Source organism: Oryzias melastigma, linkage group LG16 (genome assembly GCF_002922805.2).
Source record: "Oryzias melastigma strain HK-1 linkage group LG16, ASM292280v2, whole genome shotgun sequence".
Taxonomy (NCBI): Eukaryota; Metazoa; Chordata; class Actinopteri; order Beloniformes; family Adrianichthyidae; genus Oryzias; species Oryzias melastigma.
This window is the reverse complement of record NC_050527.1, coordinates 21,183,483-21,200,145: the sequence shown is the minus strand read 5'-3', so window position 1 is coordinate 21,200,145 and position 16,663 is coordinate 21,183,483. Positions and strand designations below refer to the sequence as shown.

Sequence of the window (16,663 nt, the reverse complement as noted above, 5' to 3'; positions counted from 1 at the left end):
TAAATTGTGACTCATCCCAGCAGCAGCAGGCTTCGTGCCTGGGCCTGACTGGCTGCTGGGATGCTGAATGCACACCAGCAGCATCATGAGGTTAAGTGACGTTGGCTGTTCTTTATTGCTGGCTTTTCCTTTTTTCTTGCTTAAAAAGGTTGAACCTAATTTTCGAGGCAGAATCATCTGTAAGAACTTGGAAAAATCCACTGTGTTGAACAGCATCATGTAACAGGGCAGTTGTTTTGATGCAGTGTAGGCTGTCAAAGCCATGCTTTTGTTTGGACAGTAAGGACACGAGGCTAAATGGAAGCAGGGAAATGTGATACTTGTGCCAGAACCAGTTAGAGCTTGTCACAAAGCAGTTTGTTAATGTTTGCTGCTGTTCAACATCTCAGAGAGGACTTTAGCCTGAAGGCCTGAGCGCGTCTTCAGTGCAGAGGGTTAGCATTTCTGCAGCAGCTGCTGTGTAACCCACAGTCTCAGACTCATCTGACCACTAAAGTAGACACGGAAGGGCTCACTTTATGGATGAAGTGTGTCAGGAACACATAAATGCTTTGCTTCAATTACACACAACAGTGTTCATGTGTTTGGAGGCTGACGTCAGAGGAAAATCTTGCTTTATCAAGCAGAAAGTGACCTATCTCTGTCTGCACTAGGGCTGTGTTAATAAAATCCATTAATCGATTTGAATTGATTTAAGCTTAATAAATCTATAATTGATTCATAAAAATTTAGATCGATTGACACAAGAAGCTAAAGTCCGCTAGCTTAATGCTAATGTTTAATGCAATTTCCCATCGGACGGCTAATGCTAATGCTCCGTTGACATAAACGTAAATTGTCGTCTAAATGAACATTTTTATAAACTTACAAACATGAATTTTCCAAAACTCTTTTAAGGAAATATTTTTTAAAAGTAACTATTTGTGGTCTAAAACATCGTTTTTTCCTTGTACTTTCTTTTTCTTTTGGAATTTGGTGTACTTCTATAGCACAATCGCCACCTAGTGTCCAAACTGAAACGTCCTCCAGGAGAAGCAGAACAATGTTTCCAATGTTAATGATCTTAACATTTTAGTTAGAACTTCTCCTTTAGAGAATCCATGTAACTCTGGATGATATTAACAATCTCATTATTTCACTGATACATTTACAGTATGTGAACTGGATCGGATTAATGTAAATATTTAAAATGTATAGTAGATTATTAATGTATTTCTACACAAATGTGTATAAATGTGTAAACTCAAAATTAAATTGAAGAATCAAAGAATCAAATCAATTCGGGCTCTTTTGAATCGAAACGTTTCGTTTTAGACCACAAATAGTTACTTTGAAAAAAATTTCCTTTAAAGAGTTTTGAAAACTCATGTCTGTGAGTTTATGAAGATGTTCATTTAGTCAGCAATGTTTGTTAACATCGACCGAGTGTTAGCATTAGCCTATGGGAAATTCTATTAAACTTTAGCATCAAGCTAGCGGATTTTAGATCTATGTAATAAATAGATCTATATTATTATGAATCTATTATTGATCTACAAAGCTTAAATTGATTCAAATCAATTATTCGATTTTATTAACCCAACCCTATCAGTCAGTCAATCAATGTGTTATTACTTATTTTGAATTTTTATATGTTACTACTTGCATGTAAATCTATAAGTGCAAGTCTTAAGTGCAGCCCAACGTAGTACAATCCTCATCTTTTTTCTTTCTTTTAAAGACCTCACAGCCCGAGGAAAGAAGCTTCTGGCATGACGCAATGTTGTACATTTAGTGGTGTGAAATCTTCTGCCACATGGAAGGTCAAACATCCCGGTTGCAGGATGACCAAAGAGATCTTTTATGATCAGAGTTGCACCTCTTAAGAGTCTGGATTAATGGCTCATTTATACATTTAGACAATTTTACAATTTTTTAGGCTTATTTGGAGTTGTGCTAATATTTTAGCGCCATGCTAGCTGTTTTTGGCTAATTTAGACATTTTTCCATTTTTTTAGGCCTATTTGGAGTTGTGCTAATATTTTAGCATTATGCTAGCAATTTTTGGTTGATTTACACATTTTTCCAGATTTTTAGCTATTAGCTCTAGTATATTTAGCAGCTACAATTAGCTTACAGCATTCACACTTGCATTATTGCTAGTAATGCTATTTATTTAGTTTTTGAGTATTGTTGATCAAAATAAATTTTAAATTTTTATGTAACATTTTTGAGTTTATTTTTTTTAATGAATTACTTGTTTTAATCGTTACTTCTGTTAATCTGCCTTCTAGTCTAAGCAGATTTTTACAAATGAGCCCTTTGTCATTTAGTTTCTTATTTGACTTTTCAAGTGAGCATTATTTGATGCCAAAAGAAAATGTAAATAAATGAGGATGTAATTATGACTTGTTTTCTTTTTGTATATCTGATGGTACATCTTTTCCAGCAGAGTGGTTTAACTTTCTTCTGAGGTCATAGTATTATGATTTATAAAACAGAAACATTTTTATTTCATGTCACTTTACTTTTTTGTGAATATTTAGGGCTTGACTTGAAAAATTAGGTAGAAAAAAATTTCCTTCCCTAAATGTGTCTTCAGTGGGATTCAGAAAAACGTTGATCTTCTAAATGAAAAATCAAATGTTTTACAAAGTAAGTCGATAATATAAGGTGTTAAATGTCTGTTGCTGCTGCGTTCTCATTCATTATATTTAACAAATCACAAAGGTGTGCTGTGCAGCAGACTAACACCCCACCCCAACCACCACCTGTCCTCTCCAGTGAATCCTCCAATCACAAGTGAGGACTGTTACTTGGTCTGTGAGCGTCGCTGGCAGCTTTGATTTATTAAAGCTCTGGAAATGTATGGAAAGTTGTCATGTACAAAATTAAGGGGATGCTTCACAGAGTCTTTTCTTTACCAAAACGTCATTATTGCTTTACAGAAAAAGGAATAAAAAAGTAAAGGAGAAAGTGACTAATGAAAAATGTATGTGGATAAAAGATCAATGCATTAATTCACATCGTCAAGGTTTTTCATCACTAAAACCTGACTGTTATAAAATAATCCTAAACATTTTGGGGGATTTTATATCTTTATAATCATGGTAACTTTTCTAAGGTAATAATTTAGTAAACAGAGTGATACTTATACTGTGCAGAGGACAAATTGAGTAAAAACATCTGATTTTTAAGCAATCAGGTAATAATACATAAAATAACATCTTACATTTTTATATACCGGTTCGACCGTAGCATTTTCTTTACATGAATTATCAACATCCTGGTCAGGACTTAATATCAAATATTTATACCTTACAATCACAGATTTAGGTTATTATTAAGAATCCTTAAGATCAGTGATGTAATTAAATTTTAAACATTCACAGACAAATCATTTATATTAATCAGTACCAAAAATCTAAATATACTCAGACGATTATAATCAGGAAAAAATCCTCCACATTGATCAATAAAAAAATCCAAACATTTTCCGACCATCATCACCAAAAAAAATCACCAGCACCAAAAACCCAGAGCAGGAGTGGGTCTTTAAGAATGATTATAAATCAAAACTAACAAACCTTTACTCTCCATGATGAAAAATATCCATGTAACAGTGTGGTTGGCTAATGAAACCTTTTTGTTTCTCTTTGATCCTCAGGAAACAGAGTCCATCTGCATCCAGGGATCCAAACCAAAAATACGACCAAAGGGAGGGGGGCAACCACCCTCAGTATGCCCCGGCAGACGGCGGCATGCCCAGATCACCGTCCGATTATGGGGATAGAGACTCCCGAGGCCCACACATGTATCCAGACGTGGACGCAATGCGGATGGGCTTCCGAGACCGGCGGGGGCCCGGCCGCTGGCACTCACAGGAATATCCACTCGACCAAGAAATAGATGGACCCCCAACCGAGTATGACCTCCAGCGGCAGCGGCAGGAGGAATACCAGGCGCGGTATCGCAGTGATCCCAACCTGGCACGCTATCCTGTCAAGCCTCAGCCCTACGAGGAGCAGATGAGAATGCACGCCGAAGTGGGCCGGCTAAGACACGAGCGGCGGCACAGTGATGTCTCTCTAGCTTACACGGAGCAGGATGACCCCGGCCCCATCCGTCTGTCCCGCCAGCATCTCACCGAGCGCCGGCCGCCCATGGTGGGACAGCGCTCGTACTCCGTTGACCGATCCTCACCGGGACCGATGGGTCCTAGCCTTGGAAGCCACAGAACCTCCAACCACAGCCCCCCAACTCCACATCGCAGTCCTGTCCTGGGTGAGCGGCCAGACCTGCGGAGAGGAGACTTTGGTGGAGACGCCATGAGGAGGCAGCAGCACCACCTGGACCCCAGTTCAGCCGTCCGCAAGACCAAACGGGAGAAGATGGAGAGCATGCTAAGGAACGACTCTCTGAGCTCTGACCAGTCAGAGTCAGTGCGGCCCCCACCCCCAAAGCCCCACAAAACCAAAAAGGGAGGGAAGATGAGGCAGGTGTCACTGAGCAGCTCAGAGGAGGAGCTGGCCACCACGCCGGAGTACACGAGCTGTGAGGATGTGGAGATAGAGAGTGAGTCAGTCAGTGAGAAAGGTAAGAGGCAGAACTCCACGCACCTGTTCGCTGTCTGTGCTCATCCTGACATTTCTGTTAATGAAATGTTTAGTGTAACTCGAGTGTTGTTGCTGTCTTGCATTAATACAAAGCACGTGTCAAAGTCAAGGCCCGGGGGCCGGATCCCTCCAAATCATTTTATTTTATTGTTTTTAATGGCCCAATGTTATCGTGCTCTTATTTCTAACTAGTATAAATTTGACAACAATTGGCATTCTGCTAGCTCTTTTGACTGTTTTGGCATTTACTAAGATTTTTATGTCAGTTTTGGAATTTAGCTAATATTCAGCTAAATGCTAGCTGTTTTAGCCTTTAAGTTTTTTAGGCTGTTTTGGAGTTAGGCTAGTATTTACATGCTAGCTGTTTTAGCTAATTTAGGCATTTCTTTTTAAGTTTTTTAGGCTGTTTTTGGAGTTAGGCTAATATTTGCATGCTAGTTATTTTGGCTAATTTAGCCTTTTTTCAGTTTTTTTAGGTTATTTTGAAGTTTAACTATTTTTTTTCAGCTACATGCTAGCTGTTTTGGCTAACCTATATACATATATATATATATATATATATATATATATTTATATACAGCTTCTGCGTTTTCAGCTATCAACTTCAGTGTTTTTAGTTATCAATTTCAGCATCTTCAGCTATCATCACTAGCATCTTCGTCGGCCACATTCAGCTTACAGCATTCACACTAGCATTATCACAGGTAATGCTATATATCTAGTTCATTAATACGTTAAAAATTATGGTTTTAAAGTTAGTTAGTAAATTTAGTTTTAGAGTGTTCAATATTTTTTTTTCCTTTTCCACACACAACCTAAGTTGTGTTTTGGATTTTGGCCCCTTGGCGACTGAGTTTGACACTCCTGATTTAAGTCATCTAACTGGTTTATTTTTCTAATGTGTGATTCCTGTCAACAGGATTTTTACATGTCTCTATGTGTGTGTCCACGTGATTTTTAACATATTGTCGATATGGCTCATTATTAGTTAAAGATGGCTGAGCTTGCATGTTTAAATTCTTCTATTTATTTTTAAATATGCAAGTTAATTAAGCAGCATATAAGGAATAAACCCTGCAGAATCTGAATTGAAAGGATTGACTTAAGATTTCCAAAAGTTTTAAAACTGTAATAATGAGCCTCATGTTCTTTGAAAGTTGTGCCTCTGTTCTGTAATGACTCTGCTTTCACAGCTCTCTTGGCTTTGAGGTGGAGGCCTGAATCTCTGCCTTCCATTTTACTGTGAACGTGTGTTGTGATGAGTGCGACTGATTTCACAGGATTTTCAAGTATTTTTGCTGTCAGTCGTGTCTTGATTCGATGCTGTTTTCTGTCTAACTCAATGCTGTCTTGACTGTCAGTGTTGTGAAGGTGTGTTGATGTAATTGTAGCCTAAACATTTAACTGTTTTTGCATTGTGTTTAAATGTGTCTCATGTTAAACTATGGTCACAAATACAACTGCCACAACGCGATAGAGACGCGCTGGCAGAAGACTTCATGCCACCTTCCAATTTTTTCAACAGTACCTAGCTGTAGGTAATATGGCGGATGTATTGCAGATAAACCTAATGGAGCTGGTGGATGTCCAACTGAAGTTTTATATTACCTAAAATAGGGATCCCCAAACTTTTTCATAACTGTTTTATTCTCTGATGTGGGGCCCGGGTCGGTTTGTAGGCTAACAGAAAAAGTGTAATCGTGAATTCACGCCAAACTTACTTACAGGTCTGGCCTCTTCATCCGGTTCGATTGTAGGAATGGCTCCGGCTCTGAGATTTAATCCACTTTGATACATTCCAAGGTTATCAAACCGTCATCTGTGAAGTGGCGGTCATAGACAAAGAGTTGCTGGTGGGTCTGTGGCGCTCCCGTAGATAAAATCCAACCACTTCTGATGTGCTGGCTCTTCTTTTGGAAGTTTAAACAAACACCTAAACCTCTCGCGTGAGTGCATGAGTCCCTTCTTCTCAGATTACAACGCTTTGATCACTGTATGCTCCGGCGAGAAAGTGGGTGTGTTTTCTTTGTAGTCTGGGGGCGGCACAGATTCACATCATGCTGATGTCAGCACGATAGGACCCGCTCGTTTTCGTGGGTATGGGAGGGGCTGCTGCTGGGAGCGCAGGTTATTGGAGGATTACTCTTGAATCCATGAACAGATCAAAATACCGTTTTTTATGTAGTATAATGCACTTAAAATCTCAAAAAGTAGAATTTTCATGGTAATCGCCCCTTTAAGTCAATGTAAAAATGCGATCTGCTGCGGCGGGATTTCGGCTGGGCGCTCAGCGCATCAACCAATCAGGGGCTCAGCTTTGTGCATGTGGCGTTTTCAGTGACCAAAGAGTAGACATAAACATTCAATTTGGCCACAGTCACCCAGTGGGCCGGATCCAACTCCCGGACCTCGACTTTGACACAAGTGTACTAGAGAGATCGTCAGCTTGTCACAGCCCAGCAAATATTTAAATGAGGGCCCATATGGCTTACATTGGGCTGGATTGGTGGGCCCAAGGCCCCAGGTGGGTTTGTCCACGGATTCCATGGTGGCCCCCATCTGTGGTCTAGGTCCTTACGCTAACCAGCCGCCCGGAGGAAAGCGTAGCGAGCTAATAAGCTGCTCTGCGAACAGCGTAGCGAGTTAGCAAACTCCATTGCCCAGCGAGCCAGACCACTGAGTGCCCACTCAAGCCAGTGTTGGCAAACACAGATGGGGCCACCATTAGGAATTCCTGGACTTCTATTATAGAATTTCGGTGTTTCATTGCTAAAGTCCCACCCGCCACCGTCGCAGAAAGAGAGCAGTCAGGAGAAAACAGACCTGTGAGCAGATTCCAGAACAGAACACCTGAAATCCAGCTGGATCCAACTTTTCCCGAAAACCTCATTTATTATTTTTCACAAACACAATAAGGACAACATAAATTAAAAAAAAAACATAATTCTATTAGTAAAATTAAAACTTAAAAGCAGAGAAGTTCACGGAGTGAAAAAAATACAACTTCTGTGGGACGTCCATCGGCTCTGTTGGGTCTGTCCACCATCACATCTGCCGATTTACCTGCAGCTGGGTGGCTCTAGATTTTTGAAAGTTGTTGGCGTGGTCATGAATGTAGATGGGCGGCAGTCAGGTTTCCCACTTTTTATATACCATACCCCCAGACTACCAGGTGACTGGCAGCAGGTGTCACTTGACATGGAGAGGTGCTGTCTGGAGACATTTACACATCGTCCAGTCAGAGCTGCTGCTGGTCAGTGATTCCAGCTGCCACCAGCCTGTGACTGCCAATCACTGAACTGCCACCATGCAAACTCAAACTGTACCCAGGCAGCCACTGACTGATGTCAACTTTTAGAGAAAAATCCTCCATTTGCTGTAAAATTTTGATTCCGCCACAGCATGTAAAAATGCGACTGCCACCACCCGAATGAAATTTGCTGCAAAGCTTCCATTTAGGTCGCTGCGCTGTGGCGTTTTTGGAAATGTAACCGGAGTCTGGACGTGCAGTAAATCCTGCTAAAGTAGCTCCTTCTGAGCTGAATTATAAAGTTTATTTAAACTATAAAATAGGAGTGTCAAACTCAATCACATAGGGGGCCAAAATTCAAAATGCACCTTAGGAGGCGGGCCGAATTGGATCAGCATTTATTGAACTTTGTACTAAATTTTTAAAACTTTAGAAATGTAACTTTTTAACATAACTATGAATAAAAACAGCCAGGAATATTATTCCAGAATAAATCAACTTAAACCTTAAATAACTTTCAATATTTTACTCTCCGTAAAAATATATTTTGTCAAATTTATACAAGATAGAAGTAATCGCCAAATATTTGGCCCATTTCGCCGCTGAAGATGCTAGTGCTGATAGCTGAAAATGCTGAAATTATTAGCTGAAAACGATCGCTAAAAATTGTGAAGTTGATAGACATCTTAAATATTAGCTAAATCCCAAATTAGCCTAAAAAAAACAACAACAAAAAACTTAGGTTAGCCAAAACAGCTAGCATGTAGCTGAAATTTTAGATAAATTCCAAAATCCCCTAAAAATGAAAAAAGCCTAAATTAGCTAAAACAGCTAGCATATAGCTGAAATATTAGCTAAACTTCAAAATAGCCTAAAAAAATCTTAGTAAATGTCAAAATAGCCAAAAAAGCTAGCAGGATGACAATTTTTATAACTTTAAAAGCATAACATTTACATAATTATGAATAAAACAAGCAGGAATATTATTCCAGAATAAATCAATTTAAACCTCAAATAACTTTCAATATTTGACTCTCCATAAAAATATATTTTGTCAAAGGGATACAAGTCAGAAATGAGTCCAAGATGACATTGGGTCAATAATAACAATAAAATAAAACAAGCTGGAGGGCCGGTTCTGGCCCGCGGGCCTTGTCTTTGACACGGGCGATTAAAAGTCCAATTCGGAAACTCTTAAAAGATTTTCGCCTAAGACAAAAAAAAAACAGAATTTCTTTATTAATGAAGGCCCCTGAAGTGCTAGGACATAAAACAAACAAAAAAAACGAACACATCTTAACCAATAAACTCAATAAATTTAGGAAAATACATCATAAATGCAGTGACAGTGGAGGGTTGTTGTTGAGAAAGTTGACAGAATTACAGCGAGGACACAAAGTTACAGAGTTGTTTCTTAGAAACCAGCCCTAAAATGTTTATCTGAGATGGTCCAGAAATGTTTATATTAATGAAAAGAGCAGGTCCATAACTTGGTCTGCTTTGTTATGTAACTGTGTTTCACTGCTGAGGAGCAGCTGAGTGCATGTTTGCTGTGGCTTTTCCAGGCTGTATTTTCTGTCTTTCATAAGCCAAGCTACACGAGTAGTGCTTTAAATAAAGTGGGAAACAGTCATCTGTTTACCTGAAACTGTTGAATTTTTATAGATTCTTTAGACAAGCGGCTTACATCCGACCTCCAACCACAGTAAAGGACAGCAGACTGCTTTATGGGAACACTTCCTCACTACATTAATGTGTCACAAAAGTTGATTCTAGTAGAACCCAAAGAGGAATTAAACTTTTCACAGATGTAATTTTCAAAACTTTATGCACCATATCAGCCTTTTGTTTTTAAAGGGGCCATACCATGAATTTGTTAAGCCCTTCAGAGTGAATTTATCCATATATATGATCATATATTTAAAACATGAACGTTTTTGCTGATCACCACTAGCTCCATGGAGAAATTGGGTGTTGGAGTCAGACTGGGGGCGGTGCTGGCAGAGCAGACTCTACCTGGTGGGGGCTGTCTCACGATGTTACGTCAGATCGTGACGACCCGCTCATTCTTGTGGGTATGAGAGGGGCTGCTGCAGGCTTTTAGAGAATCACTCAGAAATGCGTGAACGCTTTGGGGGTCTTTATAGAGGAATGAACAGTATAATACACTTAAAAGCTCAAAAGGTTGTTTTTTTGTGGTATGGCCCCTTTAACATCCACGATCCAGGATTTATTAAAAACTCTAAAAGTAAACTTTTAAAACTTCAAAAGCATATTTTTTTAACATAAATGTGTACAAAAACAGGCAGGAGTATTATTCCAGAATAAATCAACTTAAACCTTAAATCTTTTTTTACTCTCCATAAAAATATATTTTGTCAAATATATACAAGTTAGAAACAAGCGCAAGATAACATCAGGCCATTAATAATATATATAATCAGTGTTTATGTTCTTTGATTTACTGTAACTTTTTAACCGTTAACATGATACACATAATTCCAGTAGATTCTGAAGGACAAAGCTGGCGTGAAAAGTAACAGTATGTTAAAGATTTTGTGTTTAAGCCTCCTGGGTAACGCCTCAGGAGTTAAAGGGTTAAAAAGGTGTTTTAGAAATAAATGAGGAAAAAACAATAGTATATCAGTAGATTAAAAATGGTATTGAATTATTATTTTACTATTTTAGTTCACAGTTTTAGAAGCTAAATAAAAAAATATTTCTTGACATTAAATTTAACCTTTATCTCAGTTTGATTTTTAGCAATAATAAATGCTGATCCTCAAACAGGGCTGAGAAGATTTGCAGGGGAAAGATCATCAAACTTTAACCCAAGCAGACCTGTCGATTCTTTCATTGATGCATTTGGACACGTTACGGTGCAAAGGACTTAAATGGGATTTTTAAAATCTGTATCCGATTGAATTGTTTAAAGATTTGCAAGTTTGACATTATAGTTCCAACCTTAGGACATGTAAGGGATACTACCTGACGAGATGGTTAAGGGACGACATGGAGGCGCAAATTGTTCGGCGGTACATGCGCAGGACTGTGGAGGCCATAGTTTAGCCCAACAACAAGACAGCAGAAAAGACGAGTGATTTCATAGTTTCCTTTAACCTGTTTGGTGAACTTGATCAGCTTGAAGAAAAGAAAGATTTAGAGTAAATGTGTGGCTATAGATATTTTTATGAAAAAAAATTAGTGTCACAAAATTTGTTTAAGATAAAAATAGTGTCTTCTGTGTTTTGTTAAAATATGTTCTTATGGAGTTTTTTGATAATGAGGAGATAAATTAAGAAAATTAAGCTCAAAATGAGTATTAATTTATTCAAATCATTGTGAATCAAGTGAATACGGAAAAGAAAATGCAGTTTGAAAAAGATTTCAGTTGTGTAGAGATTATACTGGGCATGTCACAAGCTCCCTGCTCCATTCTGATACATCCAGTTTTTAGACCAATAGATCCATGAACGTCTTTGTTTTCCTCATATGACCTGGAATCTGGAGTCAAACTGTACGGATGGACAGCACTGGTAATTTTATATTGGAGGTGGCAGATAGGCTGGCGAGAGAGCGTGTAAACAGATGGGTGATGGGAAATGGGGATGGGCTATCTCCACGCCAACAGTCACGCCCACACCTCAGAGGGGAAATTCTACTGCAATACTTCCACTTCTAGAAAACGACACAGCATAATCCTAATACAAAGAGTAGGGTTGGGTATCGGATATAAGCTCCAGAAATGATTCGATTCGATTCACAAGAGCCTGAATCGATTCGATTCCGATTTTTTTCGACTCTTCAATTCAATTCAATTTTAAGTTTAGACAAATATACACATTCATTCATTCATCCATTTTCCTGACCGCTTCATCCCTTTCGGGGTCGCGGGGGAGCGGGAGCCTAACCCGGCTGCCGATGGGCGAAGGTGGGGTTTACCCTGGACAGGTCGCCAGTCTGTCGCAGGGCCAATTATACACATCCATCCATCTTCTTCCCTGTCGGGGTCACGGGGGTGCCGGAGCCTATCCCGGCTACTGATGGGCAAAGACGGGGTTCACCCTGGACAGGTCGCCAGTCTGTCTCAGGGCCTCAATCACACACACATCCACTCTCACATTCACACCTAGGGGCAATTTAGAGTCACCAATTAACCTATGAAGCATGTTTTTGGACGGTGGGAGGAAGCCGGAGTCCCCGGTGAGAACCCACGCATGCACGGGGAGAACATGCAAACTCCACACAGAAAGGTCCCAGCCGGTATTTGAACCGGGGCCTTCTCGCTGTGAGGCAGGAGCGCTAACCACTGCGCCACCGTGCAGCCCCCAATTATACACATCTACTATGTAAATTGAATATATTGATATTAATCTGATCCAGTTCACATACTGTAAATGTATCAGTGAAATAATGAGATTGTTAATATCATCCAGTGTTACATGGATTCTCTAAAGGAGAAGTTCTAACAAAAATGTTCATTAACATTGTAAACATTGTTCTGCTTCTCCTGGAGGACGTTTCAGTTTGGACACTAGGTGGTGATCATGATATAGAAGTTTTAGACCAAAAATAATTACTTTTAAAAATATTTCCTTAAAAGAATTTAGATAATTAATGCCTGTGAGTAAATAAAGATGTTCATTTAGTCCGAATGTATGTTTTGGTCGACCGAGAGTTAGCATTAGCCGTCCTATGGGAAATTCTATTGAACGTTAGCATCAAGCTAGCAGACTTTAGCTTCATGTGCTAAATCGATTCATATCTTTTGTGAATCGATTATTGATCTATTAAGCTTAAATCGATTCAAATTGATTAATCGATTTCTTCCACCCAGCCCTAACAAAGGAACAATTTTACCATAAATCACAAAACGATCAGTGTGGGACTTTAACAAAAATTGAAAGTGATGAAAGGGATTTACGTGACTTTGGTATATTTTTGTTTAATGATACTTCAGTGATAAATTTAATCAAATTAAAAAGGAAGCGTCTTTTGGTGAAACAGCATGAACCGGTCAGCACGCTCAGGTCTGTGGATTCAGCTGCACCGTTCGGTGTGTAGCAGCAGGCTAAGCAGCTTGTATGACATGACCTCAAACCTGCGCTGCCTCCAGGGCCCTCCGAGGGAGGAGGAGGCTGTAAATGGGCCTGACTTGTGTCTGCGAGCGCAGGACAGTGATTTAATGTGATGCTCCTCTCCTTGTGTTTTCCTCTTTATTGATTCCTCTGGCATGCAGTCTCATAATAGTGCAGAACACACAGAAAAGAAGAGGATGGCTGGCTAACTACTACAGACAGGTGGACATTGTGTAGCGACAGCTTAAGTTATGCACTCATTATTGGCTTTGGGATCCGTTTTTGCTCCTCTGTGAGTCTATTTGGTTTACAGTTTGTGTATTCACGGTAAATCCTTAGGAGGAAGATCTATTTATTTGGAGAACATTACTGGTGCTTTTCATTCATTATAAGGGGGATTAGTGTGGCTTTGATTAGACTTTCTACAGGTCAGGATTTTAAGGTGATTCTGTGTCACCGACCCAGCATGGCAACTATGTTTAAACACACACATGGTTTCACATCAGCCTCTTTTTCCCTCTCACCCTTTGAATTGTAGTAAAAACAGCATCAATAATTAATGATCCAATTAATAGTTTACACTGGTTTTTATTGAGCCGTCAGAGTGATGGAGAGCCTGCTGGTGGTGAACTCCACCGCCGCCTGCACTCCGCCTTCAGCTTGAATCAGCACTTTGTGGGGCCCGGTAGCCGTGGCAGAACGGCAGGGCTGGGCGTAGACTGCTGATGCTCATAATTTACGACTGTGATGAGTTTCCTGCTCTCAGAAAAACCACACAGGGGATCAGTGCCCAACTGCGGTGTGCCACTGCTAATAAAGCTTCTGGGAAAGCAGGAATTTTTGCCAGCTTCAAAAGCGTGCACAAACTCCATTAGTCTCAAACTGCCCTGAGAAACATGGACAGGATCTTCAAAAATGGAAACGTTTAAAGAGCTTCACATGTTCTCAGATACCAAAAAACATCCCTTAAGACAGCAAGGGCTTGTTCTACATGAAATTAGCTGACTTCAAGAGAAAATACCTTAAATATGATTGCAATTTGACCAGTTTTTTTTTCTTTAGGGCTGGGACTCAATAAAAAAAATACTAATTAATCGCAATTAATCGCTATAATTTTTTTTGTCTTAGTACTTGCTGACCGCTTATTATCTGCAAATAATCACAGTATGAAATCTCTCTACATTTAGAACTTTTCTTTTTAATTACTGCTGTCAATCGATTACAAAAAAAAAATCTGATTAAGCAAATTTTTGTGTTGTGATTAATCGCAATTAATCTCTATGTTTTACCGGGTAAAATTTACTTGTACAATATGGCTCCGGACCATGGATCATATAATCATTTTTTTTTTGAAAATGGGGTTTCTAAACCACACAATTGGCAAGATTAAAGTACTAAAACCGATTGAATATTTATTTCTTTTGTAAGTGACCATGATGTAAGTAGGATAATACCTGATGAAATGTTTTAACTGGAAGCCTGAATTGCAGAGTTTAAGCGAAGGACTGTTTCTTCGACTAATTGGCATTAATACACATTAACGTGTTAATTCTTTTGATTAATCATGTGTGTAAATGCTTTAAAGTTTACAGCCCTAGTTTTTACATATTTAAGATACTTCCTTCCCTTTAGATGTTAGTTGTCAGTTTTATTTGCATAGGAATCAGCAAACTTAAGCAAAATCTCAGATGAACAATGTGGATGTTGGACAAAAAAGGAAAAACACATGTTAACTAAGTAAAATGATGAATTAGAGCATCATTTTTGGAGCTTTGGGTGAGTGTTTCTACATTTAAAATTGTGGTTTAACAAAAAATAAACTTTTTTTTTTGTTAAAAACAAAACCAAAAAATAAGATGAAGAAAATTTGAATGCTTGAATCAGACTGAAAAGGGGCGGCTCATGGGGAAAAAGTCCATCTTCTGTAGTCAGCTTTGTCCCTAACCCATCTGACTATATTTAGCTCAAGCTTTCAACCAAGCATCTCTTTTTATGTCTTTCTAACCTTACAACCTCAAGATTCAAAAGCATTTGCTATTTTTATGCCTCTCCTTTTGGAGATCGCTGAGTTCCACGAGACTGAATCTGTTTGCAGATGCTGCTCATAGGAGGTTTGTCCCTTATGGATCAATCACACGTGTCAAAGTCAAGGCCTGGGGGCCAGATCCGGCCCTCCGGGTAATTCCATCCAGCGATCCAGACCATTTTATTTTATCATTATTAATGACCCGATGTTATATTGCGCTCATTACTAACTGGTAAAATTTTGACAAAATATATTTTTATGGAGAGTAAAATATAGAAAGTTATTTAAGGTTTAAGTTAATTTATTCTGGAATAATATTCCTGCCTTTTTATTATTCATAATTATTTTAAAAAATTTTAAAGTTAAAAAAATTTGCATTTTGATAGCTTTTTAGACTTTTGGGCATTTACTAAGAATATTTTAAGCTATTTTGGAGGCTAGCTAATATTTCAGCTACATGCTAGCTGTTTGGTTAATTTAGTCTTTTATTGTTTTTTTTAGGCTAGCTTTTTGGACCTTTTGGCTAATATTTCAGCTACATGCTAGCTGTTTGACTAATTTGGGGTTTTTTTCAATTTTTTAGGCTATTTTGAAGTCAAGCTATTTTTTTAAAAATTGTAGTTTTAGAGTGTTCAATAAATGTTTATCCTGTTCAGCCCGAGACTTAAAGTGTGTTTTGGATTTTGGCCCCTTGTGTGGTTGAGTTTGACACCCCTTCATTAGGGTTTTGACTTCCCAGCATCCCTTTGTGTAGATGCTAGCTTATGACCTCTGATACCCTCAACCGAACATTGCAACGGAAATGGTGAGCAATATCGCAGCGATCCAGCCATTTGAACCAGTTTCCAGCTCAAACGAGGAAAACAGTGAGGTTCATGGATCTATTTGTCAGCTAAAGTGGAGCAAGAAACTTTTCTTTGTCACACCAACAAGCTTTTAACAATGGTAAAAGCTTTTGTCTGCTCCTGAGTTAAAACAATTTGAACAAAGAAAAACTCAGAAATTGCACTGTATAAATAAGTCCATCATCAAAAAATGCCCCAAAACATGTTGAAAGCACCCCAAAAAAACCCATTTTATTTTTCTGGGTCTTTAAATGTCCTTTAAAGAGGATATACATACACTTATTTAACACAGACTAGGATTACAAAGTCAGGCGGTTTGAATTTGACTTTCATTTTGTTTAGCTTTTTTTGGCTAATTTCTATTGAAACAGTTCAAATGTAAATTATATGTCATGAAATTTCTTTTTAATTTTACACTTAAGACCACAAATGTAAAGGTAGCTTTTAAAATTGTAAAATTAATGTTGTATCCAAGCATTTTTCATTTGGACTCTTGCCCATAATCTTTACTTTGTTGTGCAGCAAGAAACAGGAACATGAGTTAAATTGTTTTTAGAAAGGTTAGCTGTCTCACAATACAACCAAACAGAATAAAATAGGTGCTTATAATGAATTTAATTAGTGAACATAACCCTAAAAAGAAATTGCTACACCGATAATGTACTGAAAGAACAACTCAACTGTTCTACATCCCTGTTTTAATAAGTCAGACCAATTAAAGTGACAATAAGAGCATGCAGCTGAGTGTTTCTACTCTGTAATTGCCTCTTAAAACTGTTTTTTTTTCTTGTCAGTGTTTTGAAAGCTGGGCTGACACACCATGGTACAGCAATCAAAGCCAAGTGTGCCCCATTTGGTTTAAAAGTGGC

At 38.5% G+C, this 16,663-nt stretch overlaps 1 protein-coding gene across 23 annotated transcripts in view; it reads left to right on the top strand.

Annotated features, from left to right (window-relative positions):
* rims2a (regulating synaptic membrane exocytosis 2a) overlaps positions 1 to 16,663 on the top strand; it is a 206,111-nt gene that overhangs the window by 83,722 nt on the left and 105,726 nt on the right. For all 23 annotated transcript variants that reach the window (XM_036216125.1, XM_036216124.1, XM_036216117.1 and 20 more), the window contains one exon: positions 3,647 to 4,575. In XM_036216125.1, the coding sequence (XP_036072018.1) occupies positions 3,647 to 4,575 (929 nt within the window). The remainder of the gene's footprint in view (positions 1 to 3,646; positions 4,576 to 16,663) is intronic.